Source organism: Thalassophryne amazonica, chromosome 21 (genome assembly GCF_902500255.1).
Source record: "Thalassophryne amazonica chromosome 21, fThaAma1.1, whole genome shotgun sequence".
Classification (NCBI taxonomy): Eukaryota; Metazoa; Chordata; class Actinopteri; order Batrachoidiformes; family Batrachoididae; genus Thalassophryne; species Thalassophryne amazonica.
In genome coordinates this window covers 25,945,152-25,972,987 of record NC_047123.1, presented here as the reverse complement: position 1 = coordinate 25,972,987, position 27,836 = coordinate 25,945,152, and the positions used below count along the sequence as shown (strand labels likewise).

The following is a 27,836-nucleotide window of genomic DNA, read 5'->3' as shown; positions in this document are numbered from 1 at the left end:
TTTTGGATGAGGGCAAGAGCGTCCGTCATCGCCTCCGGCAGTTTGTCCAGTCACGAGACAATGTTTTGTTTCCTCTTTTTTTTTCTCTAGGTGGCTTTTCTTTATTTGTTATTTCTTGACCTGCTTTACGTTGCCGTTACGTTTGCCCGTTTGGGTTTTTCCTTTCTTTTGTTTAAATTGTAGGATTGTTGGATTTGTTGTCAAAGAGAGGTGTCATCTGCTCCATTAGCGACCATCAACTGTCCATATTACTGCAGTTCTCTGAGGAGAAAAAGAATTTTATTGACTTATTTTTAAAAACACGCAAAAATTTTCTCTGCTACAGTCACGTCCATAAGTAATGTGACTATGATAATTTTTGTAATTTTGCCTCTGTAATCATTTAGTAATTCCAGCCTTTTTTTATAGACAGACCCTCTATTTTCAGAGTTCATTTGTACGTGGGAAAACTAAATATAATTATGATTGTTAATACAGAAAATGGCTTTTAAAACCTGTTTTCTTTGAACAAGTCAGTGGACGGATACATGAACAGTCACTGAATAGGTCTTGGACTTCATTCAGATCAGTTATTAAGAAATATAAACACTACGTGACAGTATAATAAATCTAATTGAACCAGAGATTCTTAATACCACAGCATAAAAAAGCAGATTGGTAAATTAAAAATAAAAGGTCAAATATTTCAATAAAAATATTGTTTTAGGGTTTAAATGAACAGCTTTAAACAACTAAAATGAACAATCAACTCATCAAATGGTCATCTTTCTGTGACTTTTCAATAACTTTAATAATGGAATAGACGAAACAGCCCCCCCCCCCCCCAAAAAAAAAAATATTACTGCTGGTGTGTCAAAGTATAATTACCGTTGAGTCCATCGACCTCTTGTGATTCAAGGAAAGGTGCGGGCCCCCAGACTCGCACTGTGCCATCATCTGAGGCAGACGCCATCAGTCCTGGGATAGCCGGGTTCCAGCTCACACAGTTCACGGTACGCGTGTGGCCTGTTAGCTCAGCGATAGGTAGTTCTCCACGCCGGTGCCAAATGTACACTTTGTGGTCTGTAGAAGTAGAATCTGGATCAGTTAGAAAACATACAGGATGCCTGATTAAAAAACAAAAAGTTCCTTTCAAATCGGATGAGGATGTACTGAGATATGCAACCACCCAAAACACAGTTTTACATTTTGATCGATTTGAGCGCTCTCAAGCCTTCATTATCCCATATTAACTTCAAGTGCCATGATATTGTACTTTCTAATATCATGCAGACACTAGCCTGGGATGTTGACGGAGTCATCCAGAAATGGCTCAAATGTGAGTGCCACCTGAGCATAAAGCAGCATTTTGTGCGGCCCTCTATAGGCGGCACCCTCAACTGCCTGCCAAAATTATGCAATTTTCCCAGAACTCCTTCCATTAAAGACTGGCATCAACCATAAGGAAGCTAGGCGGTCATTGTCAAATTTACTGAATATTCAGCTCTGGAATTTTGAGTACTAACAGAAAACGGAGGGCAAGTGAACCTCCTATTTTGAACCATTATTGGCAGGCAAACATGCATAATGACCATAACATAAAAAAAACAGGTCTATCAAGGTGCTTGTGAATCCTTGATGCTAAATGCAGGTTCACAGTGTTCATTCATGCTTCATTAAGTCTAATGTTGATCCCTGTAGAAGCCCCGGGGGTGTTTATGTGTGTGTATATATATATATATATATATATATATATATATTTTTTTTTTTTTTTAACCTGATGTATTTGACTCAAGCCTGCTTGCGTGAGCCAACCTTGAACCTTCGTGCGCATGCGTGAATTTTTCACGCCTGTCGATTGCATCATTTGCTGGCAAGCAGCGTTTGTGTGAGGTCGTGTGTAGTGCTCTCGGTGGATTTTATTGCAAGGAAAATGACGGAACGACTGCAGCAGCGCTACTGCATCAACTTTTGCCAGAAACTGGGCGACAGCCAGGTGGAAACCATTCGGAAGATTCAGATGGCTTTCGGTGGCTTTCAGTCATGTGACTATCTGAGAAATTGCGGAAGAGGTGGGCATCATTTTTCAGAGTCCAGCATGTCCTGTAAGACTTCAACACGAAGGCGCTTTTGCTCTGTCAGCAGCAGCACGAATTTCGCTGCCACTCTTTTCATGGCCAAATCTTCACAATGGAATGTGCTGAAAAAGTGCTGATGTCCACCTCTTCTGCAATTTCTCGGATAGTCACACGACGGTCCCGCATCACCACAGTGTTCACTTTGGAAATGATCTGGTCCTTTTAGCATGTTGATGGCCGATAGGAGTGTGGCTCGCTCTCCACCATTGTGCGGACGTCTTTAAACCGGTTGTACCGCTCCTTAATCTGTGTGATGCCCATAGCATCGTCACTGAAAGCCGTCTGAATCTTCCGAATGGTTTCCACCTGGCTGTCGCCCAGTTTCTGGCAAAATTTGATGCAGCGCTGCTCCAGTTGTTCCGTCATTTTCCTTGCAATAAAATCCGACAAGCGGACTACACACGACCTCACACAAACGCTGCTTGCCAGCAAATAACGCAATTGACAGGCGTGAAAAAATTCATGCATGCGCACGAAGGTTCAAGGTTGGCTCACGCAAGCACACGTGATTCAAATCCATCAGGTTTTTGAAAAAAAAAAAAAAAAAAGGTTTGATACTTTTCTAACAGACCTCGTACATACATACATACATACATACATACAAGGTTGGGTAAGATTACTTTGAAAGAATAGATGTGGATTACATGTAATCCTACCCAACCTTGTGTGTGTGTGTGTGTATATATATATATATATATATATATACACTCAACAAAAATATAAACGCAACACTTTTGGTTTTGCTCCCATTTTGTATGAGATGAACTCAAAGATCTAAAACTTTTTCCACATACACAATATCACCATTTCCCTCAAATATTGTTCACAAACCAGTCTAAATCTGTGATAGTGAGCACTTCTCCTTTGCTGAGATAATGCATCCCACCTCACAGGTGTGCCATACCAAGATGCTGATTAGACACCATGATTAGTGCACAGGTGTGCCTTAGACTGCCCACAATAAAAGGCCACTCTGAAAGGTGCAGTTTTATCACACAGCACAATGCCACAGATGTCGCAAGATTTGAGGGAGCATGCAACTGGCATGCTGACAGCAGGAATGTCAACCAGAGCTGTTGCTCATGTATTGAATGTTCATTTCTCTACCATAAGCCGTCTCCAAGGCGTTTCAAAGAATTTGGCAGTACATCCAACCAGCCTCACAACCGCAGACCACGTGTAACCACACCAGCCCAGGACCTCCACATCCAGCATGTTCACCTCCAAGATCGTCTGAGACCAGCCACGCGGACAGCTGCTGAAACAATCGGTTTGCATAACCAAAGAATTTCTGCACAAACTGTCAGAAACCATCTCAGGGAAGCTCATCTGCATGCTCGTCGTCCTCATCGGGGTCTCGACCTGACTCCAGTTCGTCGTCGTAACCGACTTGAGTGGGCAAATGCTCACATTCACTGGCGTTTGGCACGTTGGAGAGGTGTTCTCTTCACGGATGAATCCCGGTTCACACTGTCCAGGGCAGATGGCAGACAGCGTGTGTGGCGTTGTGTGGGTGAGCGGTTTTCTGATGTCAATGTTGTGGATCGAGTGGCCCATGGTGGCGGTGGGGTTATGGTATGGGCAGGCGTCTGTTATGGACGAAGAACACAGGTGCATTTTATTGATGGCATTTTGAATGCACAGAGATACCGTGACAACATCCTGAGGCCCATTGTTGTGCCATACATCCAAGAACATCACCTCATGTTGCAGCAGGATAATGCACGGCCCCATGTTGCAAGGATCTGTACACAATTCTTGGAAGCTGAAAATGTCCCAGTTCTTGCATGGCCGGCATACTCACCGGACATGTCACCCATTGAGCATGTTTGGGATGCTCTGGACCGGCGTATACGACAGCGTGTACCAGTTCCTGCCAATATCCAGCAACTTCGCACAGCCACTGAAGAGGAGTGGACAAACATTCCACAGGCCACAATTGACAACCTGATCAACTCTATGCAAAGGAGATGTGTTGCACTGCATGAGGCAAATGGTGGTCACACCAGATACTGACTGGTATCCCCCCCCAATAAAACAAAACTGCACCTTTCAGAGTGGCCTTTTATTGTGGACAGTATAAGGCACACCTGTGCACTAATCATGGTGTCTAATCAGCATCTTGGTATGGCACAGCTGTGAGGTGGGATGGATTATCTCAGCAAAGGAGAAGTGCTCACTATCACAGATTTAGACTGGTTTGTGAACAATATTTGAGGGAAATGGTGATATTGTGTATGTGGAAAAAGTTTTAGATCTTTGAGTTCATCTCATACAAAATGGGAGCAAAACCAAAAGTGTTGCGTTTATATTTTTGTTGAGTGTATATATATATACACACAACCCCTGGCAAAAATTATGGAATCACCGGTCTTGGAGGATGTTCATTCAGTTGTTTAATTTTGTAGAAAAAAAGCAGATCACAGACATGACACAAAACTAAAGTCATTTCAAATGGCAACTTTCTGGCTTTAAGAAACACTATAAGAAATCAAGAAAAAAGATTGTGGCAGTCAGTAATGGTTACTTTTTTAGACCAAGCAGAGGAAAAAAATATGGAATCACTCAATTCTGAGGAAAAAATTATGGAATCACCCTGTAAATTTTCATCCCCAAAACTAACACCTGCATCAAATCAGATCTGCTGTGTCTAAACTCTGGACCAAATACAAACAACATGAGAAGGTTGTTAAAGGCAAACATACTGGTAGACCAAGGAAGACATCAAAGCGTCAAGACAGAAAACTTAAAGCAATATGTCTCAAAAATCGAAAAACGCACAACAAAACAAATGAGGAACGAATGGGAGGAAACTGGAGTCAACGTCTGTGACCGAACTGTAAGAAACCGCCTAATGGAAATGGGATTTAATTACAGAAAAGCTAAACAAAAGCCATCATTAACACCTAAACAGAAAAAAAAAACAAGGTTACAATGGGCTAAGGAAAAGCAATCGTGGACTGTGGATGACTGGATGATAGTCATATTCAGTGATGAATCTCAAATCTGCATTGGGCAAGGTGATGATGCTGGAACTTTTGTTTGGTGCCGTTCCAATGAGATTTATAAAGATGACTGCCTGAAGAGAACATGTAAATTTCCACAGTCATTGATGATATGGGGTTGCATGTCAGGTAAAGGCACTGGGAGATGGCTGTCATTACATCATCAATAAATGCACAAGTTTACGTTGATATTTTGGACAATTGAAAGGATGTTTGGGGATGATGAAATCATTTTTCAAGATGATAATGCATCTTGCCATAGAGCAAAAACTGCGAAAACATTCCTTGCAAGAAGACACGTAGGGTCAATGTCATGGCACAGGGTCAATGTCAACGAGCAGATGTGATTTGATGCAGGTGTTAGTTTTGAGGATGAAAATTTACAGGGTGATTCCATATTTTTTTCCTCTGCTTGGTCTAAAAAAGTAACTGTTACTGACTGCCATAATATTTTTTTCTTGATTTCTTATAGTGTTTCTTAAAGCCAGAAAGTTGCCATTTGAAATGACTTTAGTTTTGTGTCATGTCTGTGATCTGCTTTTTTTCTACAAAATTAAACAACTGAATGAACATCCTCCGAGGCCGGTGATTCCATAATTTTTGCCAGGGGTTGTATATATAAATAAACTTATTGTCAATGGCATTCTTTTGCTATTGTATTTCTGGCTACAGCATCCAAATCTGACATGTAAACAGCAAGAACCATTGAGGACAAAAAAACTGGATGTAAAGGGCAGAACTCAGTTTTGCCCCCCACCCCCCCGCTCATCCCTCCTTTGCAGAAAACAGTCAGAACAACACTGGGTTTTCAAGTATGTACCTTCACTACCACTGGCAATGAAGTCTTCATTGTGTCCTCCGAAGCAGGAGTGGATGGTGTAGAAACCCTGGGTCACTCCTTGGTACTTTCTCACCAGTACCCGGTCCTGTAGGTCCCACAAGTGCACTCCCTAAAAAAAAAAAAAAAAAAGTAACAAAATGAACTCTTTATACATAAATGCAAAAGTTGTATAACACACTAGCAATGTTCTGAAAAAGTAAGTAAGATGACTCACCTGAGTTGCTACATTTAACAAAGCTAATCTTCCATTCTTTGAAACAGTAAAAGACATGATAGGGTGGTCCTCCTGAACTCTGTGAAGCAAACACACAGTCATGGCATCATTTAATACAAATACAAGGTGATAATTTGATCTCAAAAACATGTTTCAGGATAGTGAAACAGTGTTTTGAGGACATTACATTTTCACCTGTGCCTGTTGGTTCATAAGCAGGATGTACATCTACACATCTGGGTCCTTCAGTTTAATTAGATGCTTAAATACAAGATTGTGCTTTGCGTGTCAGCGTTTGGTAACTTGTTGTACGTCAGGAGTAGAAGTATTTGGCAGTAGCCTGCGTGCTACCGCGACTATAGTGTGACTGCATTGATGGACAAGATCAATCAATCAACATTTATTTCTATAGCACTTTACAGCAGCCAGATGGTGTCCAAAGTGCTTTACAAAAAAATCAAAGATCAAGAATTTAAAAAAATAAAACAAACATACAACAGAGTTAAAACAGCATATAAAAACAAAATATGTCGCAGCACCGCTAGGTATTAAAAGCTAGTTTCAATAAATAAGTCTTGAGCTTTGATTTAAAAAGTGCTCAGTCAGAAATAGTGCATAAATCAGAAGGTAACTTGTTAACACAGTGTGGGGCCAGCTACTGCAAAAACAATCACCCCAGAGTTTGTATTTTGATCTCAGAATATCTAAGTAAAGCTGACCAGATGCCGGTAATGTCCTACTGTAAGTGTGGAAAGTTAAAATTTCAGACAAGTAGGAAGGTGCAAGCCCATTAATAGCTTTAAAAACAAACATTACAATCAATTCTAAAAGGAACTGGAAGCCAGTGGAGTGAGTGAAGTACAAGTCTTACTGGCAGACTGCAAAGAAGTTGTTTTATTTTTGTTATTACCTGATGAGTGTTAAGTAGGTTTTTTTCAGACTGGGGCTGGTGATATGATCAAGGTGAGTGCCTTATAGCAGCGATTCATGAAGCTGGCAACCATACTGACCTCTCGCGGTCTGCGAGATGTTAGTAAGTCTAAATCATGGCTGCAAATACGAAGCATTGGAGATACATAACAAAAAGAAATCGACCTCCGCATGACAGTGGCACAAAATTTCAATTTGAAAATACCCCATTCAGAAACCCATGATAATAATTCACTCTTTGGCAGAGTTGGGCAGCAATCAGGCCAGTTTTAGCAGAGCAGGTGGAGGAATTATGTAGGGTGGTAACATCCATATAAACAACACGAATTATAGGTTAAAAAATAAATAATGACAGAAAAGCAAAGGAAGGACAGGAGGAATGTGATGCACTTTGCCCACAAATCTCTTGTCACTAATTTCTGTATTAAAATTAAGCATGTGGCGTATTTACTATGAAATACACAACATAACACATATGTTAGAGTTAGGAGGGCTAATAATACACACATGTTTCTGTCTGTAAGGTCCTCAAAGTTGTAGCCTCGGATACGCTGATGGGTGTCTGAGGCCAGTACAGTCCTGCCGTCGCTCAGGCACCAGAGACATTGCACTCTCACGCCCTCCCAGGAGTCCAACAAGTTACCGTCCAAGTCCTGACAACACACACAGAAATTCAGGTGCTGTGTTCAGCTGAGAACCCTCAACATGAAGGCAGCTTACCACCACCTGTAGTGATTGGGTCAGCTCCTTGCAGGGAAGCTCTTGACAAGATGTAAATGAGATTCTAAGTCACATTTGGACAAAAATAGTTGAAAATATGGAATATGGTTCTGTGTACACGGGGATTTGTGTCTGGAAGGGTATCCAGTGTAAAATTTGGGCTAAAATCAACATGCAGATCTGGTGGTGACCCAGACCAAAACAGAAGGAGCCAAAAGAATCACAGAAATTCAGATTTTACAGTGATGGAAATGGTTGACATGTCATCTCCTTCTGGCCAAACGTAGCATGCAAAAATCCACACAAGTTGGTTAAAAAAAATGTGGAGAGAGAGAGAGGAAAAAATAAGACATCAACCGACTTACACACTGATAGAACTGCCCCCTCTGCCCACCAGTGACAAAGCGTTTGCCGTCTGGGTTCCAGGCTACACTGGTCAGACTGTCTTCATGGGACTGGGACATTTTAGTCCGGAGCTCCCCCGTCTGGACGAAGGGGGATATGCAGAGATGGTGGGAGAATTCAAGTAGAAGGGTGGGGGTGGAGAAACATAGGGTTGGGAAAGGTAAATAAAAGAAAGGAGGGATGGAGAAAGCAGAGGTCACTGAATGCACAGTGCACACAGAATCCCTTTAGCTCAAAAATGTCCTCCACATTTACCCATTTCATTCATTAGATAGTCAATATTGAAAAACGTTAACCTGAACATTCCAAAGCCAGAGCTCAGAACAATCATCAGGTCCACAGGCGATTAGGTAGGTGTCATCAGGACTCCAGGCTAAGTAGGAGACACCATAAGCATGGCCCTCTAGGGTTCGCAGGAGCTTCAGCTGGTGGCTTTCCTGCACATAGAAATGTTGACCATGATTATGAAAACCTTTATGCATTCATTCATCCAGTGGGACATGAAAGTTTAGCTTTCTCTTTCGGTTGTGGCGGTGGGAATACACGTGTTAACCGCAATCAGAACCCAAAAATAATAAATGCAAACTGCACACGAACAAGTTCCACAACATCCAGGAGCATTTTCAACAAGACCTCAAAATATTTCACAAGTGCCAGATCACTCAAAAATGAAGTAATGATGAGAGATTGACAAAACATGTTAAGACAGATCAGTTTTGCCTGGAACTGAAACTGAGATTTTTGGAAAGACTGGATAAAGAGAAGGTGCAAGGATATGCCAAACTAACAAACTAACATCTGAAGGCACGTGAAGACACAGCTGTGCAGCCAAGTGCATTTTAGAAACTCTATTTTCCTCAGTTAGGGCTGCAGATCAGAAACGTCTGAATCACACACATGTATTAGACAAACTTGATAAGATGTGCAAGCTCACTATCATAAGAATGCAACAGAATTTTAACACAATGCCACAAAACCCTCTTGAATTTCAAGAACAAATTTTTGCACAGGTCTAAAAATCACACTGTTACAGTTAAGAACTAATTCTTAGTTACTCCATTATATTACTTTATACACACAGACTAGTTATTTATTCAGTGTTTTGAAACAAGGTTCGGTCAGATCGGCACACAGAAATGATCACACAGACTGCATTTTGCTAGAACAAACAGGCGTATGTTTATTCCCCACAAAAGCAGTTACATCAAACACAAGTGGTTGCAGCGCATAAAATATCTCTTTCTCTCTTACCGTGACGCCTTTAAGGTGGAGAGCCAACACCTTCGGCAGAGTGCGCTTGTCAACCGGCTGGGCGTTCGTACGCAACCCGCAGCAGACTCTATCGGAGCATGGCTCTGCCCCCTCTTTTCTAGTGTGTGCGCGAAGGGAGGGTGAGTGGCCATCTCAAACTCCCAGGCGCACATAATTCCTCTAATCAACAGGCATCTGAAAGTTATTTCCTCTTGCAAAAACATAATGACCCCAGCTCTTCACTCCCAGTTCAGAATGACCCCAGCATGCTTCACTCCCAGTCGTTAGTGGCTACAAAAACAAATTTGTGCAATCAGTGTAATAATAACAAGTACATCATTAGGGTTACTTTAAGACAGGGGCAAAACAACATAATCTTTTCTCCACACATTCAGTCGCTCCCAAACCATTACAGCTAATTCATTTTATTGAGATTTTCATATAGTGGTAGACGCTTGGTTAGGCATTAGCTCATGCCATGGACATCTGTTCTAGAAGAGGAAAAATGTGGGATTGATGTGACTCCACTTTAGCCAGGACAGGTTTAAGGGTTAAAAAATAAAAACAACTAACGTGTTGCCCATGGGGATCGATGGGCTCCAGATTGGGTAGTGTTTATAAAATAGGTAGCTGACATTTTTCAAGGGTGGTAATAAATTATGCAAAGTTTCTATCATGAGTTTGAATAATGTGTGAGTCCAGAATGTTTTTAGAACCTTAAAACTCAACAGTTTTTAGAGTAAGAACTCAACTCTTATTTCCTATTAATTACGTAATTTTTAATGTTAATTTATTGTCTTAATTGTTTAGGTTCTTGTTATCATATACACAGTATTATTATTATTATTATTATTACTTCTATTTTGTCATTTGATTTTTTTTAAATGGACCACAATGGAAATAAGTGTTTTCACTTTCTTGTGTCATTCACGTATTTTTTAATGTATTTACAATTATATTATGTTCTTACATTGAACTTAAATAAAATCACGCACACATACGCCACTTCACTTTTAATATAAAGACGATTTACCTCCCCCTGCTGGAATAGCGTGAGAGTCCAGAATGAAATCATCAACGTCCATTGTTCAGTGTTGTTAGCTAATATCCGTAATTTCTCCAAAAATATTAGTCCTATCAATGTTGTGTTTTGGTGGCGTTCATCCTTGACCCAAAATACATAAACATACCAAACTGCAAATGTGAGCTCTCCAGTTTGTCCGTGATCAAAGACTGGTGCACACACACACACACACACACACACACACACACACACACACACACACACACACACACACACACACACACACACACACACACACACACACACACACACACACACAACTTCACTTTTAATACATAGATGATTTACTGCCCCCTGCTGGAATAGCTTGAGTCCAGAATTTAATTATCAACATTCATTGTTCACTGTTGTTAGCTAATACTCCTAATTTCTCCAAAACTATTAGTCCTATCAACTTTCCGTTTTCATGGCTTTCATCCATGACCAAAAATGCGTAAGCATACCGAACAGCAAATGTCACCTCTCCCCAGTTTCTCCATGATCGAAGCCATACACCCGCATGCATGTACGCATACACGCACACAGATGCCACTTGGCTATTAATATATAGATGACCAGAATAACAACCCACCTCCAAGAAGAAAAAAAACACATAAAAAATGAGACCATTTACAAAGTTATGTGTATGACTCTTTATGCATTCAAATTTATACAGAGCCTTGCAAGTGTCAATAACAAATATTTGTGCAGGATACAGCTAAAAAACATGCCAAGGCCAACACAGCTGTAAATGTACACTTGGAATTCCTGACCACTGCATTCCTGCAGGGTAATAGTAGCTTTGGAAGACTTCCTAGACGAGGCAACGGGTATGTATTAAAGCATCTGCCACACTCACCGCATCCACTTGCCAAATGATGACAGTGGTGTCTTTGGAACCCGTGGCTAGTTTGGTGCCATCATTGGAGAATTTGCAGAACCACACTTCGTTACAGTGCTCGGTCAGAATCTGCTGGGTGTAACAGGGGAACTGTTTTCTGTCAGGGGAGAAAAAGGACGATGAACGCCAACAACGGTGCTGGAGGTTTGTTTTTAGATTCTCTATAAATATACTGCATTCAATATATAAACTTTAAAGAAAAAAAAGAAAAAGAAAAGCATAGAGAGTAAAAGCAATCCAAAGAAAGGCATACACTGGAAGTATTCCTTTCTTCTCGACAATATCATGTTGTACTGACCTACTGCAGACGTGATCAACGAGAAGAGAGACGGAGTCCAGGTTACTGTCCAGCTTGGTGTTGTGATAGAGGCAGCGGTCCTTCTGCAGCTCCACTGCTTGCCGCAGCAAAGTCTGCAGCCGCCGTGGGGGCAGCATCACAGAAGGAGGCAAGTATGCTGTAGGCAGAGATAAAAGCATTAAGACAAGATTAAGTAAAATTAAGCAAGCATCAAGTATGTAACATGAGAGTGTAGCAGTACTGCAGTCAGCCAATGTGTGTGCATTCGAACAAGGAACAGTATAGATATGTTTGCTCACTCTGTAATTTGTCCAGCAGTCGGCAGCGTGAGGCATTTCCTTTTCCCTCCCACTCTGCCTTGACCCTCAAATCCTCAGCATGGCTACACATTAAGTAACTGCAGGATGGGCACCCACACAAGTAAACAAGTGAAAAGAAGCCATTCTCAAAGATGACCCCAATAAAAATAATAATAATAAAAAAAAAAACAATGCACACTTGTGCAAGAAACATTCGGGAGATATTCGATTAATAGTTGAAAACCGCTGCCTTGGTGATACCTGATCATACTCAAATCGGAACCTGTCCGAGAAACTCACTTGGAATGTCTGGTCCAAAGTTTGTGCACATTTGATTCATTTTGTTCAAGTTATCAAGGGTGCAAGAATCAATAGTCTATTCAATAAAGTGGGCGGTCCTTAGACGTCAACAAGCTGAAATTCAAACTCTGGAATTACAACAAAGAGAATTAAGCTTTTAACAGTACCCGCTGAGCACGTGGATGCGATCTGTGTTGTACTTGAGTGGTGTCAGCTCTCCCCTCAGCACCTGCAGGGCCTCCAGGACTTTGCCATCCTCCAGATACTCGAGGTACTTCTGCTGTAGTAGTAGAAACTTCATGCGCTGGGTGAAGAACAGATTGAGCTGGTGAAGCATCCGGATGTAGCAAAGAATATTTCAAAAGTGAAAAGGCTGAAGCGTGAACAAGCAACATGCAAAAAGTATCAAATTCTCTTTAATGCAGACACAAACTTAATTAAATCAGCTCCAGAAAGATCTCATGTTAATTCCAGTCGACAGGAGGACAAAATCAGACTACTGCAATAAACAGCCATATTAAATGCACTCGCCTTACTGAGTGTAGAGATATTACAGCATGCTGGCATTCTGAGAACTTAAAACTCAAAATGGTGCTGCCACATAAACAAATGTCACAAGGCTGCATGCCATCATTGCCAGAAATTATTAAGAAAATATGACCAACATCCTCATTCCTTCATCATGAAAGGCCATTGGAACTGGTTTTCTAGCTACTGCCGCAGGTCAGCGTTGACATTTACAAAATTAAAAGTGCATCTGGCTTATTTTAATTCTGCATTATGATTTGCAGCCTGGTGCAAGGACAGAAACACCTGCAGCGCACAAATTCAAGCAAACAATCCACCCACAAATCTGCCAGAGCAGGAACACAGACACGCATCTCCTCAACAACTAGGTCTGTAAAGATCAGTAACTGCGAGGGAAAAAAACATTTTAACAATGCCAACAACACTACCCTGCTGCTACTTCCCAATGCCTAAAATGGCCCCTCGCATTTCAGACACAGATGAAAATCACCACCAGCCTCCCGATAACCCAAATGATATTCACAGCTAAACAAAGGACTGCAGGTGTTTTAAGTCACAGAAGAAGATCATTTCTGAGCTAATCTTGCCTGCTAATGAGCATGCCAGCTGAGGCTAATTAGCATGAGCAGAGCGTCCCATTACGACAGCGATACGATGAATTATGAAAAGGGAGAAAAGTGGGTTTTTTCCCCCCCCTGACATTTTTTCACTCCCACACCATCATTGAGCAAATCGTTATCAGGTCATTTTGCACATTAAGGTGTCACTAGGCAGGTTTTCATTAACCTCTAAACTGAAGCAGCGAATTGAAAAGATGCTTCATAGAAACATGTTTTTCGGGGGGAAAACAAAATAAGCAAGCCAAAAAAAAAAAAAAAAAAAAACAACTCCAATTATCAGAAATATTATTATTTTACTTAAAGATATACACTCGCTGGCCACTTTATTAGGTACACCTGCTCAATTACTAGTTAACACAAACAGCCAATCACATGGCAGGAATTCAATACATTTAGGCATCTAGACGTGAAGACGACTTGCTGAAATTCAAACCGAGCATCATAATGGGAAAGACAGGGGATTTAAGTGACTTTGAACGTGGCGTGGTTGTTGGTGCCAGGCGGACTGGTGTGAGTATTTCAAGAATTGCTGATCTACTGGGATTTTCACGCACAACCATCTCTAGTGATTACAGACAATGGTTTGAAAAAGAGAAGATATCTAGTGAGCAGATGAAAATGCCTTGTTGATGTGAGAGATCAAAGGAGAATGGGCAGACTGGTTGAATGGGCGACTGCATGATGATATAATTTCAATATGGACCAACATCTCTGAGGACTGTTTTCAATATCTTGTTGAATCTATGGCATGAAGAAGTAAGAGAGATCTCACGGCAAAAGGGGCTCTACCAAGGACAACCGGCATTTCTTACGTGATTGTCTTATTTCTCAATTGCTGATTATCTTATTACTTTTGGGGAGGGTCTAGTGCAGGGGTCTTCAACTCCAGTTCTCGAGGGCCGGTGTCCTGCAAATTTTAGATGTGTCACTGCTTCAACACAGCTGAATCAATTAATGAGGTCATTAGCAGCACTCTGGAGAAGTTGAGAGCATACTGAGGAGGTAATGCAGCCATTTGATTCAGGTGTGATGGACCAGGGACACATCTAAAAGGTGCAGGACACCAGCCCTCGAGGACTGGAGTTGAAGACCCCTGGTCTAGTGGTTAAGCAGTGGGCTTGAGACCAGAGGACCCTTGGTTCAAACCCCCTTCTCACCAGAAAATCACTCAGGGCCCTTAGGCAAGGTCCTTCATCCCCAAGTTGCACTTGGTGTGCAGTGAGCACCTTGCATGGCAGCACCTCAACATCAGTGTGTGTGAGAATGGGTGAATGTGAAGCATTACTGTAAAGCGCATTGAGCTTCTAATATAGCTAGATAAGCGTTACATAAATGTAGTCCATTTACCATTAAAAGCAGTCTATTCAAATGATCATACAAAAACTGCATGAAGTCCACTGCACCCCAATCCAAAGTAACACATATAAAGGAAATATTTAAAGCAGAACAGTTGCACACACACCCAGAAGTCTCAGTTAACTATAAACTATGCAAATACAATTACATGATAGAAAAAAAAACAAAACAATATGCACATCACATGCTGTGCAATTTGACTATGCTTTGAGGCAGATTCCAGAATCTGTAGCTATGTACTGTAACAACATTATTCCAGAAACTCCGGTTGTGCCTTCTCCCTCTTTTTGGCACAGTCATTTAACATATTTCAGGTTTTGGCCGGGGAGCTTACCACAATAGCATTGGGAGAATGCATCAGTGCTCGCAGCTCATTAAGATCATTCTCAGCCTGGTCGAAAACAATGGGAGAGAAAAATGTTCGTTCAGCAGTTTCTACACATGCACACACAAAAAAAAAACAATCACAGGAAGCACCGATACAGATACATGTTTAAGAAGACATCAAAGCTCAAGAAAACTGATGACACTGATTTGTTTAGCTCAAACTTCACAAATGACATTTCGATCTACAGTAGTGTTCAGAATAATAGTAGTGCTATGTGACTAAAAAGATTAATCCAGGTTTTGAGTATATTTCTTATTGTTACATGGGAAACAAGGTACCAGTAGATTCAGCAGATTCTCACAAATCCAACAAGACCAAGCATTCATGATATGCACACTCTTAAGACTATGAAATTGGGCTATTAGTAGAAAAAAGTAGAAAAGGGGGTGTTCACAATAATAGTAGTGTGGCATTCAGTCAGTGAGTTTGTCAATTTTGTGGAACAAACAGGTGTGAATCAGGTGTCCCCTATGTAAGGATGAAGCCAGCAACCGTTGAACATGCTTTTCTCTTTGAAAGCCTGAGGAAAATGGGACGTTCAAGACATTGTTCAGAAGAACAGCGTAGTTTGATTAAAAAGTTGATTGGAGAGGGGAAAACTTATACGCAGGTGCAAAAAATTATAGGCTGTTCATCTACAACGATCTCCAATGCTTTAAAATGGACAAAAAAAAAGAAAAAAAAAAGACACATGGAAGAAAATGGAAAACAACCATCAAGATGGATAGAAGAATAACCAGAATGGCAAAGGGTCACCCATTAATCAGCTCCAGGATGATCAAAGACAGTCTGGAGTTACCTGTAAGTGCTGTGACAGTTAGAAGACGCCTGTGTGAAGCTAATTTATTTGCAAGAATCCCCCGCAAAGTCCCTCTGTTAAATAAAAGACATGTGCAGAAGAGGTTACAATTTGCCAAAGAACACATCAACTGGCCTAAAGATAAATGGAGGAATATTTTGTGGACTGATGAGAGTAAAATTGTTCTTTTGGGGTCCAAGGATCACAGACAGTTTGTGAGACGTCCCCCAAACTCTGAATTCAAGCCACAGTTCACAGTGAAGACAGTGAAGCATGGTGGTGCAAGCATCATGATATGGGCATGTTTCTCCTACTATGGTGTTGGGCCTATATATCGCATACCAGGTATCATGGATCAGTTTGGATATGTCAAAATACTTGAAGAGGTCATGTTGCCTTATGCTGAAGAGGACATGCCCTTGAAATGGGTGTTTCAACAAGACAATGACCCCAAGCACACTAGTAAACGAGCAAAATCTTGGTTCCAAACCAACAAAATTAATGCCTCGCAGATGTGAAGAAATCATGAAAAACTGTGGTTATACAACTAAATACTAGTTTAGTGATTCACAAGATTGCTAAAAAAGCAGTTTGAACATAATAGTTTTGCGTTTGTAGCATCAACAGCAGATGCTACTATTATTGTGAACACCCTATTGTCTGGTATTGCACTGCGTGCACATTTTAAGGAGCAGCCCCCCTAATCTCGTTGTACTATGCAGACTGTGTTTGCTGTGTATAACGACAATAAAGGCCTTCTATTCTTTCTATTCTTTTCTACTTTTGTTTACTAATAGCCCAATTTCATAGCCTTAAGAGTGTGCATATCATGAATGCTTGGTATTGTTGGATTTGTGAGAATCTACTGAATCTACTGGTACCTTGTTTCCCATGTAACAATAAGAAATATACTCAAAACCTGGATTAATCTTTTTAGTCACATAGCACTACTATTATTCTGAACACTACTGTGCATGTTGTAATGGTGATAAAAATAATGGCCAATTTTATGTCTAAACCTGACAAAAACATTCTTCCTCTGCATCTTATGTGGGTTTGATGGGTAGAATGCTATAATATGGGATAGTACTTTGTCAAAGACCAAGGACCTTTCCACTCTATAGTGCTCTGATATCAGATTAACTTTTCCTCTTGTGAAAACTGAACAGAGTCGTCCCGTTCCAAACCCCCCTTCCCACACACACACACACACACACACACACACACACACACACACACACACACACACACACACACACACACACACACACACACACACACACACACACACACACACACACACACACACACACACACACACACACACACACACACCAAGCTTCACCCAGTCACTCTGGTCTCAGCAGCATGGAGCACTAAACCGGAGCTCAATCAGACTCTCTGGCGCAGCACTGCTGCATCTTTGTGCGGCTCCAGGCAAGTGGAATCTTCTTGGTATCTCAGATTCACCCTTTCTGTGCTCTTCATGAACTTTAGCCGCTGAGTTGCACGCTGCCACTGAGACTTCACTTGGCCATTCTGACCAGAGCAGCTTGGAAAACCTACCCCTGACACAGACCACACTCAGACTGTGCACATTTGGTTTGTGAATGCTAGGTGTGGCTCCCACACCTCTCATCCATTTTTCACACACCATTCTTTATTTTGCCCTCTCCGGCAGACACGCCTTCAAGTATGTATTTATCCATGTTCAATTCCATCTCCTGGGAAATCCCCGATGTGAATAAATAGGTATATTTATTATGCAGAAAGAATGGAATTAGTGTGTGTGTGGCAGGATGGAGGGCATCATGATGGAGGCTCCACATCATGGTGTTGGTCAGCCATCTGCAATGTTTTATTATTATGTGCACTTTCACAAGCCTCACTTCACAGTTGGTGGAATGTTCAGCAGTAAGAACAGTGTAATAAAGCTGAGACTGGCAATTACATTAAAAATCCTTAACATATGCCAACATAAAACAATTCTATTGAAATCTAAAATTATTCAATTTCATGGAGACCACACAATCTAACAGCATAGACCCAATTTTACAGCAAAGTGAAAACAACACTTCTGTAGGAAGTCCTGTCAAACAATTTAAAATCATATAATGCCAGCAATGCAGAACTGACCTTGTCCCACTCGCCCTCCATGACATGGTTGCGGAACTTTGTGGCTGAGGGGTGTTCCAATCTGCAGCCCGATTCCTGCATCAGTAGGTCCACTGTCTGACTGCAGAGAAAAAGTAAATTCAAAGACACAAGGGCAAACAATGTTAGGTATAAAAAATAAAAATATCAGACACAAAATGCATGGAAAGACAGATGGGAAATGACTCAAGGATTAAGAAGAGAGAAAATGTTTACACTACCAGAGCCAAAATATGAATCTATTATGTCAGGAAAGTATTTCTGAGTATAAAATTTAACTTTATTCAACTACCAACAAATCTGTGCCATTTACAGTAATTCTGAGCAGTTACTGTCCCCACGGGACAACGGACAATAACCCTTAATGATGCCATCCCATTTGATTTTTTTCTTTTTACTTTTTGGTAAGCAATTTATGATTTTGACTCACATAGGTGGAAATACATGACAAGACACCGCAACACACTGGGAAATTCAGTTTCCCAGCATCGTTCGAGGGTCATGCAGTTAATCCAACACACACACACACACACACACACACACACACACACACACACACACACACACACACACACACACACACACACACACACACACACACACACACACACACACACACACACACACACACACACACACGTCTACTGTGTCAGCTGCCAATAAAAGTCCCTTTGGCTTCTCCCTTGCTTTCACTCTGGATCATCACAGAAGATCAGAGATGGATCTGCATGCTGATTTGGCACAAGTTTTACACCAGATGCCCTTCCTGATGCAAGCCCACATTACATGGAGCATGGGTAGGGGTGGCCTTGAAGTGGGAACCTTCCACATTGGAAACGCGCTCACTTATCCACTTGGCCAAGTTGTCAATACTAATATTGTTACAACGGTTTTAGTTGGTTTACCAACATGGGTCAGTGCACTGACTAACCTTTTAATCATCGTTTTATTAGATGTATTTTTACAAGTTGTAAGATTGAAATTCCAAGTTCACAGTGTGCACGGAACGCAGCAGGAACTTCAAACCATGCACATGCACTTCCTCATTCATGTCCTTTCCAAGTCTCATGAAACACTTTACCAAGAATAAAATATACAACTGACTAACTTTGGAACAAAATTCTTAAAACAACAACAAAAAAGCTACAATAAAATAACTTAAAAATGATCATAGATGTGCCAGGGATAGGATAAAGAAGAGTATTATGGAGTTTGTGGATAACAATTTGACACCATTTTTAAAAATACATCTATATAGACCCCAATGAGATATTGTTATAGCCAGGTCCCATCTGGGAGCATGACGTGGTGCCTGGCGTTGTTGTACACACATTACAAAAGCATGGTGGATCCCAGATGGCAACTACCCAAGCAGACAATCACTCTATCCCCACCTCTCAAAAGTAAACCATCTATTTGCTAGAGCCAGGTGAAACATGTGCCAGGTGAAACGTGTGTATCCCTTTGGTCTTCTCTGATCACTGGGGTCATCAACAGTGAGGCATCTACATGCTGTCTAATGCCTACAAACCTGAGTCTCCCTCCAAAAAGACAGTAAAAGCATACACGACATGAAGCACCAAGACCCTAAAGACTTGTACCTTCGTTCTCTTACAAAGGTCGACTTATCTCCTGACTAGTTAACCTAGATAACAGGCATCTCTTGAGCTCAATGGCTGAGGATCCAAACAAGAATGTCACTACCTAGGATAAGTGAATTCCCAAGTTCAAAACTTTCACCACATACAGACACTGTGATTCCTCACTTGTCTTCTCAAGTGTTGCAATCAGGGTATCCACTGGTTTCACAAAGGTCATAGCCTTGTTCTGCCAGGTCAAGGTAAACACCTATTCCTTGACAACAAAAGCTGCTGGTTTCTACAACCCTACCCAGTATCCAGGCCACACCCACACTGAACAGTTAAGAGCCAGAACACATCCCTGACAAACACCAGTACTGCAGAGATGCAACAATTAAATTGACTAATTGATGATTAATCAACTATTAAATTAAATGGCTACTTTTTTTATTAACCGATTAATCATTTTGAGTCTGTTTTTTAAAATATCCAAATTCTTTTACTTCAGCTTCTTAAATGAAAATTCAGTAAGGTATATCTTATATATTATACTCCAATTCTAAGGTGGAACTATGCTAGTATACTAAGGTATATCTAAATATCTAAAAAGGAAGAGTAAAATAGAAGAGTAGAGTAGAGTCAATCTTTTCTGGTTTATTTTACTACTATCTGGCAGTAAATAGACTACCTTTCGGTTGTGGACAAAGGAAGACATCTGAAATCATCTTGAGTTCTGGATAACACTGATAAACATTTCATACCTTTGGTTTTTGTTTGTTTACATTTTATTGACTTAACTACTAACTGAGAAAATGATTAACTAATTCCGAAAATAATCATTGGTTGGAGCCCTGCAGTCATCAGTGAGGAAAAGGTCAAAGATTCTGCAACCACTCTGCACAGGAATCACAATACCTGGGTAAAGGCTGGTTATGATGTCCAGCAACTTGTTGGGGATGGTGTGAATTCTCAGGATGTCTCAGAGTGTAGGCCGGTCGACCAAGACATGCTTTGTGAAAAATCAACATAAGCTGCAAAGAAGCACCGCTGACATCTAAGCTTGTGTTCAGTATTCCCAGAGCCACAGTGCGGTCGTGGGTGACATCTTGAATGTGAAGCTAAACTGCTCCAGTTTCTGAAGGGCAACTAAGTAGAACTGAATACTGTTCAGAACTCTTGCAATACCACTGTAGTTACTGCAATCAAGGTAATCACTTTAGTCTACAGAGATGATACCCGTCTTACAATCATACTGTTATGACTTCAACTTATTCCATTTATTCATTCATTTTCTGCCACACATCTGGGTCCAGGTGGTGCCAGCAGGAGACCAAGCTCACACCACACTTCCCGAGCCATTCCCTGGATCACCACTTTACCATGGTAGAAGGGCTTATGTGCTCCAGGGATCCTGGGAGATGTGCTGCATGGAGACTTAGCTCCTAGTCGGGTCACCTGTGGCAAGTTGGTCCCAGGTGAGGGGACAGACAAAGAGTGATTCAGAAAGACCCTTCACGATAGACACAAGTAAAGCTAGAGTCCACTAGCCTGGATTAGGGAAACCAGGGTAGGGGAGGACACTCATCCTAATTATTTATGAATCATTTATTTAAAAAGCTGCAATGAAAGAGCAATAATGACAGATTTATGTATTTTAACAATGGAAAAATCACTCATTCTCATTCTCTCTCGCTCTCACAAACAAACAAAACATTCCCTTTTTAAATTAAATATGTGGTAGATGTGCAAGCAGTTTGTTAGTGAAGTTAATATGACTGCTCCTCTCTTACCACAGTAAATAAAAGTGAGCAAAATGCACTGTGGATTTATGCCTCATCATGGACCTCAATCTGCATGGCGGTGATTCCCGGTTTCAATAGCTTCTTTGATCTGTTCCTTCGTGTGAGTGGCCAGCAGAACTAGCCTAGCTATTTTTAATGGAACCTAACTGTCTATCACTGTAAAAAGCCGGTGTGACAGACTGAATGGTCCATCTGCCTTCACTGCTCATGGATCATTTCAGAGCGTTAGGAGCGATTAACAGATAAACACCTCGTTTCCGCTTAAAACTGACTTTAGAATGATTTAAGATGATTTACTTTGTCATCTGATGGCTAATAATCACATGATTCCATTTGATCGGTTTGGGTGTAGAGAGTCAGACTCAGACGCGCTGGGGTCGCGCTTTGAATGGTTCCCCATCTTTTATAATGAGACAATGTTGAATTTATGTGGAAATGATTGTTGTACAAAAGCTTCACAGATCTGTCGCTGAGCTAGATGATGACTGGAGTGCAGTTTTAAGCAGAAACGAGGTGATAATCTGTGAATCGGTGCTGACGCTCAGAAATTACACATGTGCAGTGAAGGGATGCTGGGACCAAGTCAGTTAAATGGATGTGATTGTCCCAGGTGAAGAATTATTTGCTGTGGTAGATGCTCCAGACTAATCTGCAAGAGCAAATTTAACATGGAATATATGGAATTTTGGGCATGTTCAAGAACTCCAGTCATTGCCACCCTCCCACACCTTAAACCCCAAATAAATCTCATCAAATGACACACTACACCCTCAGCAATCTGTTTCGCCATGGGTGCAGCCTTTACCGCACACCACTGTGATGTCTCTAAACTGGTGAACTGGCTGTCCCTTCATACCAGGTGGCTACAACTAATCAATATAACAATCATGGGGAAGACATCTTGAGACCACTCAAGCCTCAGATACATTTCCAACAGCAATTATTATTCTTATTTAAGATCCAGCACTTTCATTTTGCTCACCACTCCAACAGCTCATACTGCTTTTGGTCATCATTCTTTTCATTTCACCTCTGTAAACTTCTGGGACTCAAAAAAACAAAACAAAAAAAAAAACAAACAAAAAATTAACACCACCAAAAACTTACATCTTTATCACTTAAAGTATTCAAACAAAAATGGCAACAAGTCATAGTTAACTGTTGTAGCTACTAGCCATCTCGCTTTCTGTTCTATCCCTCAAAGAATATCCACTAAACCACTTTTTGTGTCATGTATTTTTAATTTTGACCTGTTAATTTATATGTGCTAGCACTTGTCATTTTTATTTTGTTGTGTCATACTGTAAGGATGTTATACCGCATGGGGTTGTACTGGATGTGTCATTTTATGTAGACTGTTTTTATGCTTTTGCTGACTCCGCTTAGCCAGGTCATCAATGACAAGGAGAACTGGTTCTCGATTGACTTCACCTGGTTAAATAAAGGTCAAATGATGTCACGCCAGCCTTAAGGTGCCACAAAAATAAAAGGGGAGGGGAAGGTGAAGCTAGAATCCTAACTGTCCTTACTTGCCAGTTGGTGGAGGTACCCTGGTGGGATTATGCACCCCCTGACTACTATCCTTGTAGTTTTGCCAACTGGCCAGGTGTCTAATGAGTCATGTGGCAGCAAACATTTCCAAAACTGCCACACATTCCAATTGTTCTGATGCTCCATCTAGTGTGAAATGCACAGATCTCTTCGAAGAAGTGGTCTGATTGGCAGAGGCGAGAGTCTGCAATCTGTCTGGTGTTGTTTTGTGGACAGCAGGGGGCTCAACAGCAGGGAATCACACTTCCTCTGCATCTGCCACCAGACCATCAACCTGTCAACCATGAACTTTGAACTAACCTTCCAACCAGCATATTTGTGCTTCACTCCTACCGCAAAAACATGAACAAAAATTCTGCTGTGATGCATGAGAATGAAATAGGGTTGTGGGTTGCAGGGGGTGCTGACACCTTCAGCATGATGACATCATTCTCAGGTATCAAAGCAGTGGCGCAGCAGCTCTTGTGTTTGGCTGCTACAGTGATTTCACCAGCTGAAATGTAGGGGCTCTGCACCTCCCCTCTGCCAACCCTTTTTATAAACACACAGCAATGTTGGACTGTCTTTAACAGTGCTGTGTAATGGAAGCGACACGTTCCCCAACCCCAGGAGATCCGCACATATCCAGCCAACCAAAAGCGCATTATAAAAGCCTAGGAATACAGTGCATGTCTTTAAAGCCACATGACGCTATAATTAGACTCAAACAGAGCAATTCCATCTAGAACAGCATTCCTCAGCCGCATAAATGAAAATCATAACCAAGCCAGATTTCATAACATATTCGTTGTTGTGTGATCTATTAACTTATGGTCAAGGGACGTTATTTTTTTCTCCTCCTGGTTGCTAAGCTGGAAAATGGAGAAAAACATAACAACCGCGCGGCATATTAGCATTTTCGCCGCATTTTTTTTGCGCAACAGCCCTCGAGAAAATATACAATAATATATACTCGCTAATCACCTTGAGATGACATATTAATTAACAACCACTGCTGTCGCATGCTATTAATTTTTATGCATGTGTCATAACTGTTGTTGTTTTATCTCCCCTTTGATTGATGATGTAATGGTTAGAAAATCCATCACTTTCTTAGCACGTCATGGCGCTGCTGTCACATTAAACCAGCTTCTGGTTTAGATCGACTTTTTAATGAGGAAGAAGTGTTAAATGTGTTTTGTGCAGAGGCTAAGTGCAGTTAGCTAATAAGCTAACTGTTATTGTGCAAGATGGACCCCTTCTTTCTAGCAGCTACAGAGCTCACAGGCTAACTAACCTCCCCATCCCCCATGTTTGTGTCTGTCAAACGCGATAACAGCGCTTTTTTAACCACCTGATAGCTTAACAGTGTCACGCACACACACATACATACAAAAAACTGATATTTTCTGGATTCCACGTCGCACACTCACAGCTAACAATGAACATTTCCAACGTCGAAACTTACTTCAGTCCGAGTCCGTGGAGATGTTGTCCTATTAATCGAATGACATCTTCCTCCGCCTGCGAGAACCGCTTCTTCTTTTTCAGCGAGGCCACCTCCGAGCCCGAAGCCGTCGAGGCGGTTGAAGTTGCCGAGCCGTGTCCGGCCGAGGAGCCGTTACTGGTTCCGACACTGTTCCCGTTGTCCGTATTGGAAAGGAGCCCGTTTGAGTGAGCTCCAATGGCCGCGGTGGATTCCCCGTTTTGTGCGCTGTTCAGGCAGGGTAGCTCCGAAGATTCTTGTCCCTGTCCTGCCCCATTTGACTGCATACTGCTGCTGAGACTGTTAACAACACTGCGGTTAAAATGAATGGCCGAGGTGGCTTGAGAATGTGAAGCAAGTCCTAAAACAACTCCGGACAGGCCTGTTACAAGTGAAGCCCCGGGCTCTCCTACTCCCTCCGCCGCCGAGGCTCGGTGCTTCTTACGCGGGGGCGGCGACGCTCCGCCGGTGTCCGAGTCGGAGGAGGAGGAAGCGGAGGCCAGAGTTTCCTCACCGAGAGCGGCCGTGGTTAGAAGCCGACGGAGCTCCGGGTGGGAAATGAAGTTCCAGCTACCAAATTTGATGTGTGTTTTGTGAGCTTCGAACGAGCTGTCACTGTTGAAGCTCCGTTAGCTAGCCGTTTTTGTTGTTGTTTCTCTCCAGACAGCTGCAGCTCTAATGGAGCCCTAACGTCCTAACGTCCTGACGTAAGCGGACATTCCTATACTACCATACTTCCGGGTAGAGTTAATCCTTTGGTGACGTAAGGTTGTTTATATTTGACCTAATTATTAATATTTTTATTTTAAAATATTTTTTATTATTTTTCACACTGAAATATAAAGTGGATTAGCGTGCACTCCAAATACATAATAATCCACCAATCCGAGAACAGTGGTCAGAATGCTGATTTGTCTCCCATCAAAAAAAAAAAAAAAAAAAAAAAAAAAAAATATATATATATATATATATATATATATATATATATATATATATATATATATATATATATATGTGGGGCATACGTAATAATTAGTAGTGGGGGAGAAAGGGTTGGCATAAATAAGCTGATGCTTCACTATGTTGGGTACATAGTGTTAATTATTTATTTATTTGTCTTCTGTTTTTATGTGTCTAATTATATTGGGTGTATCGTGTCTTTTTCACTCTTCACTTACCTTGTGTCACATGTTCGAAATAAACAGTTAACAGTAAATATTTATATATTTATATACAATTTATATACAATTATACAGTTATATACAATTTAAATATTTATATAAAGATATGGTGTTCACTAGATATGTTTGTGATGATGGGATTTGAGTTTGTGTTGTGTTAAATGTGTTTGTAGAATGACCCAAGCAGAGGGTCACCCCTTGGAGTCTGGTCTGCTTGAGGTTTCTTCCTCAATACATCAGAGGGAGTTTTTCCTTACCACTGTCGCCTGTGTGCTTGCTCTAGGGGTTGGTAATGAGTATATATATATATATATATATATATATATATATATATATATATATATATATATATATATATATATATATATATATATATATATATATATATATATAAAAATAAAAGGGGTGGGCGTTTATAAGCTTTGCTTCTGCTCACCCCCTTTTGGTCACACACATCACTGTGGAATTGTCTTGTGTGTCAATTTTTTGTTATTGTTGAGTCTGTGTGCCAAATAAATTCATTCATTCATTCATTCAAACCTTTGGATAGAACTTTGTGATGTCATAATTAAAGTTTCCTTTATGCGGTTTTAATGGAAGAATACTTTTATTTATCGTTTAATTGAACATTTTTATAATGATAGCATAATATGAAAAATAATATGGAAGCATTGTGCAACCAAATGACCAAATAAATAAATTAAAAAAAATCTGTACAAAAATCTGTGGGGAAAAAAAAAGCCAATGCTATTTATATGGTACCTAAGCAAACCACAAATTGCTACTAGTATGGCATCTAGTGTTATTTAAACTAGCCAGTGTCATGGTTAATACACAACCTCAACCGTAACCCTAGGTTCTGAGCTTGAATTTCATCAGTTGCATCCTGTAAAACTTCAGCGCGATAGTGTCCCTGTTTATCTCGTGGCAATAACCCCACTTTCTTTTGAGATGTCATACGAGAAAAAGGAATATGGTACCGTATCAATAGCCACTTCAGGGGAAAAAAGTCACAAGGGCAATACTTACCATAATCTTCATTGTTGAGCCCAACTTTGAACGTATGCAAGCACTGTGTAAGATATTATCTACAGCAGTTCTATCACAATCCCTGAAGACCATGTGTGGTTCTTGCATATGTCGACGCAGTATGCAAACAGGGAAATTTTCAGATTTTTTTTGTTTGTTTTTGCACTCCTGAAACTGACCCGGATTTCTATAAGGGTGCTGCATGATTCCAATGGGGAAATAAGGCTCTAAAGCGCCTTGGGGCAACTGTTTGTTGTGATTTGGCGCTATATAAGAAAAAAGTTGATTGATTGATTGATTAAACCAGGGCTCTTCAACTCCAGTCCTCCAGGGCCAGTGTCCTGCAACTTTTAGATGTGTCACTGCTTCAACACACCTGAGTCAATTAATGAGGTTATTAGCAGCACTCTGGAGAACTTGGCTGCATACTGAGGAGGTAATTCAGCCATTTGATTCAGGTGTGTTGGACCAGGAACACATCTAAAAGGTGCAGGACACCAGGCCTCGAGGACTGGAGTTGAATACCCCTGCTACAAACCCTGATGTCTCAGCTGGACTGTAAACTTGCAGTTGACTTAAATGGTTTAGGATTAGGGTTAAAATCAGGTTTGGGATAAATTTTTCTGAAATGCATAAACTAGTTTGAAAATTTGAACAATATTTCTGAACCTTTGTGTATTTCCAGAAGTCTTGTGCTGTCGCAGAATTCCAGTATGGTCCAGGTCCAATTTACAATTTGCAGACGGCAGAAAACCTATAAACTTGGTTTCTGCTTCTCGGTAGCCAAAATTAGGATTAAAATGCACCTAAAATTAAACAAATCTGACATTTTAGTGGAATGACCTTGTGTACCGTTTCACCTTGATATACAATGCCTTTGGTGTCTATGGTGGAGGTTTCAGAGAGGAGGACACCGAGGAAACTGCTCAGCATCCTGGACAACACCTCCCACCCCCTGTATGCCACACTGACGTCCTGTTAGAGCACCTTCAGCCATAGAGTGAGACCACCGAGGTGCACCACAGAAGGTGCTCCCTAC

At 41.0% G+C, this 27,836-nt stretch overlaps 1 protein-coding gene across 2 annotated transcripts; it reads right to left on the bottom strand.

Moving 5' to 3' along the window:
• wdr26b (WD repeat domain 26b) lies at nt 1-25,303 on the bottom strand. Of its 2 annotated transcripts, none has more exons than XM_034162237.1 (14): nt 24,570-25,303; nt 18,172-18,271; nt 15,183-15,239; nt 12,512-12,648; nt 12,045-12,142; nt 11,746-11,902; nt 11,406-11,544; nt 8,529-8,669; nt 8,193-8,312; nt 7,615-7,760; nt 6,178-6,256; nt 5,943-6,072; nt 868-1,077; nt 1-261 (listed from the first exon to the last, which is right to left on the bottom strand). In XM_034162237.1, exons 1-14 carry the CDS (start codon nt 24,872-24,874, stop codon nt 236-238), a joined length of 1,845 nt encoding a protein of 614 aa, XP_034018128.1. In that variant the 5' UTR covers nt 24,875-25,303; the 3' UTR covers nt 1-235. The 2 variants fall into 2 exon arrangements, with proteins under 2 accessions (XP_034018128.1, XP_034018129.1); XM_034162238.1 differs by having other exon boundaries at nt 868-1,062; nt 24,570-25,301.
• Nucleotides 25,304-27,836: the final 2,533 nt, after the last annotated feature.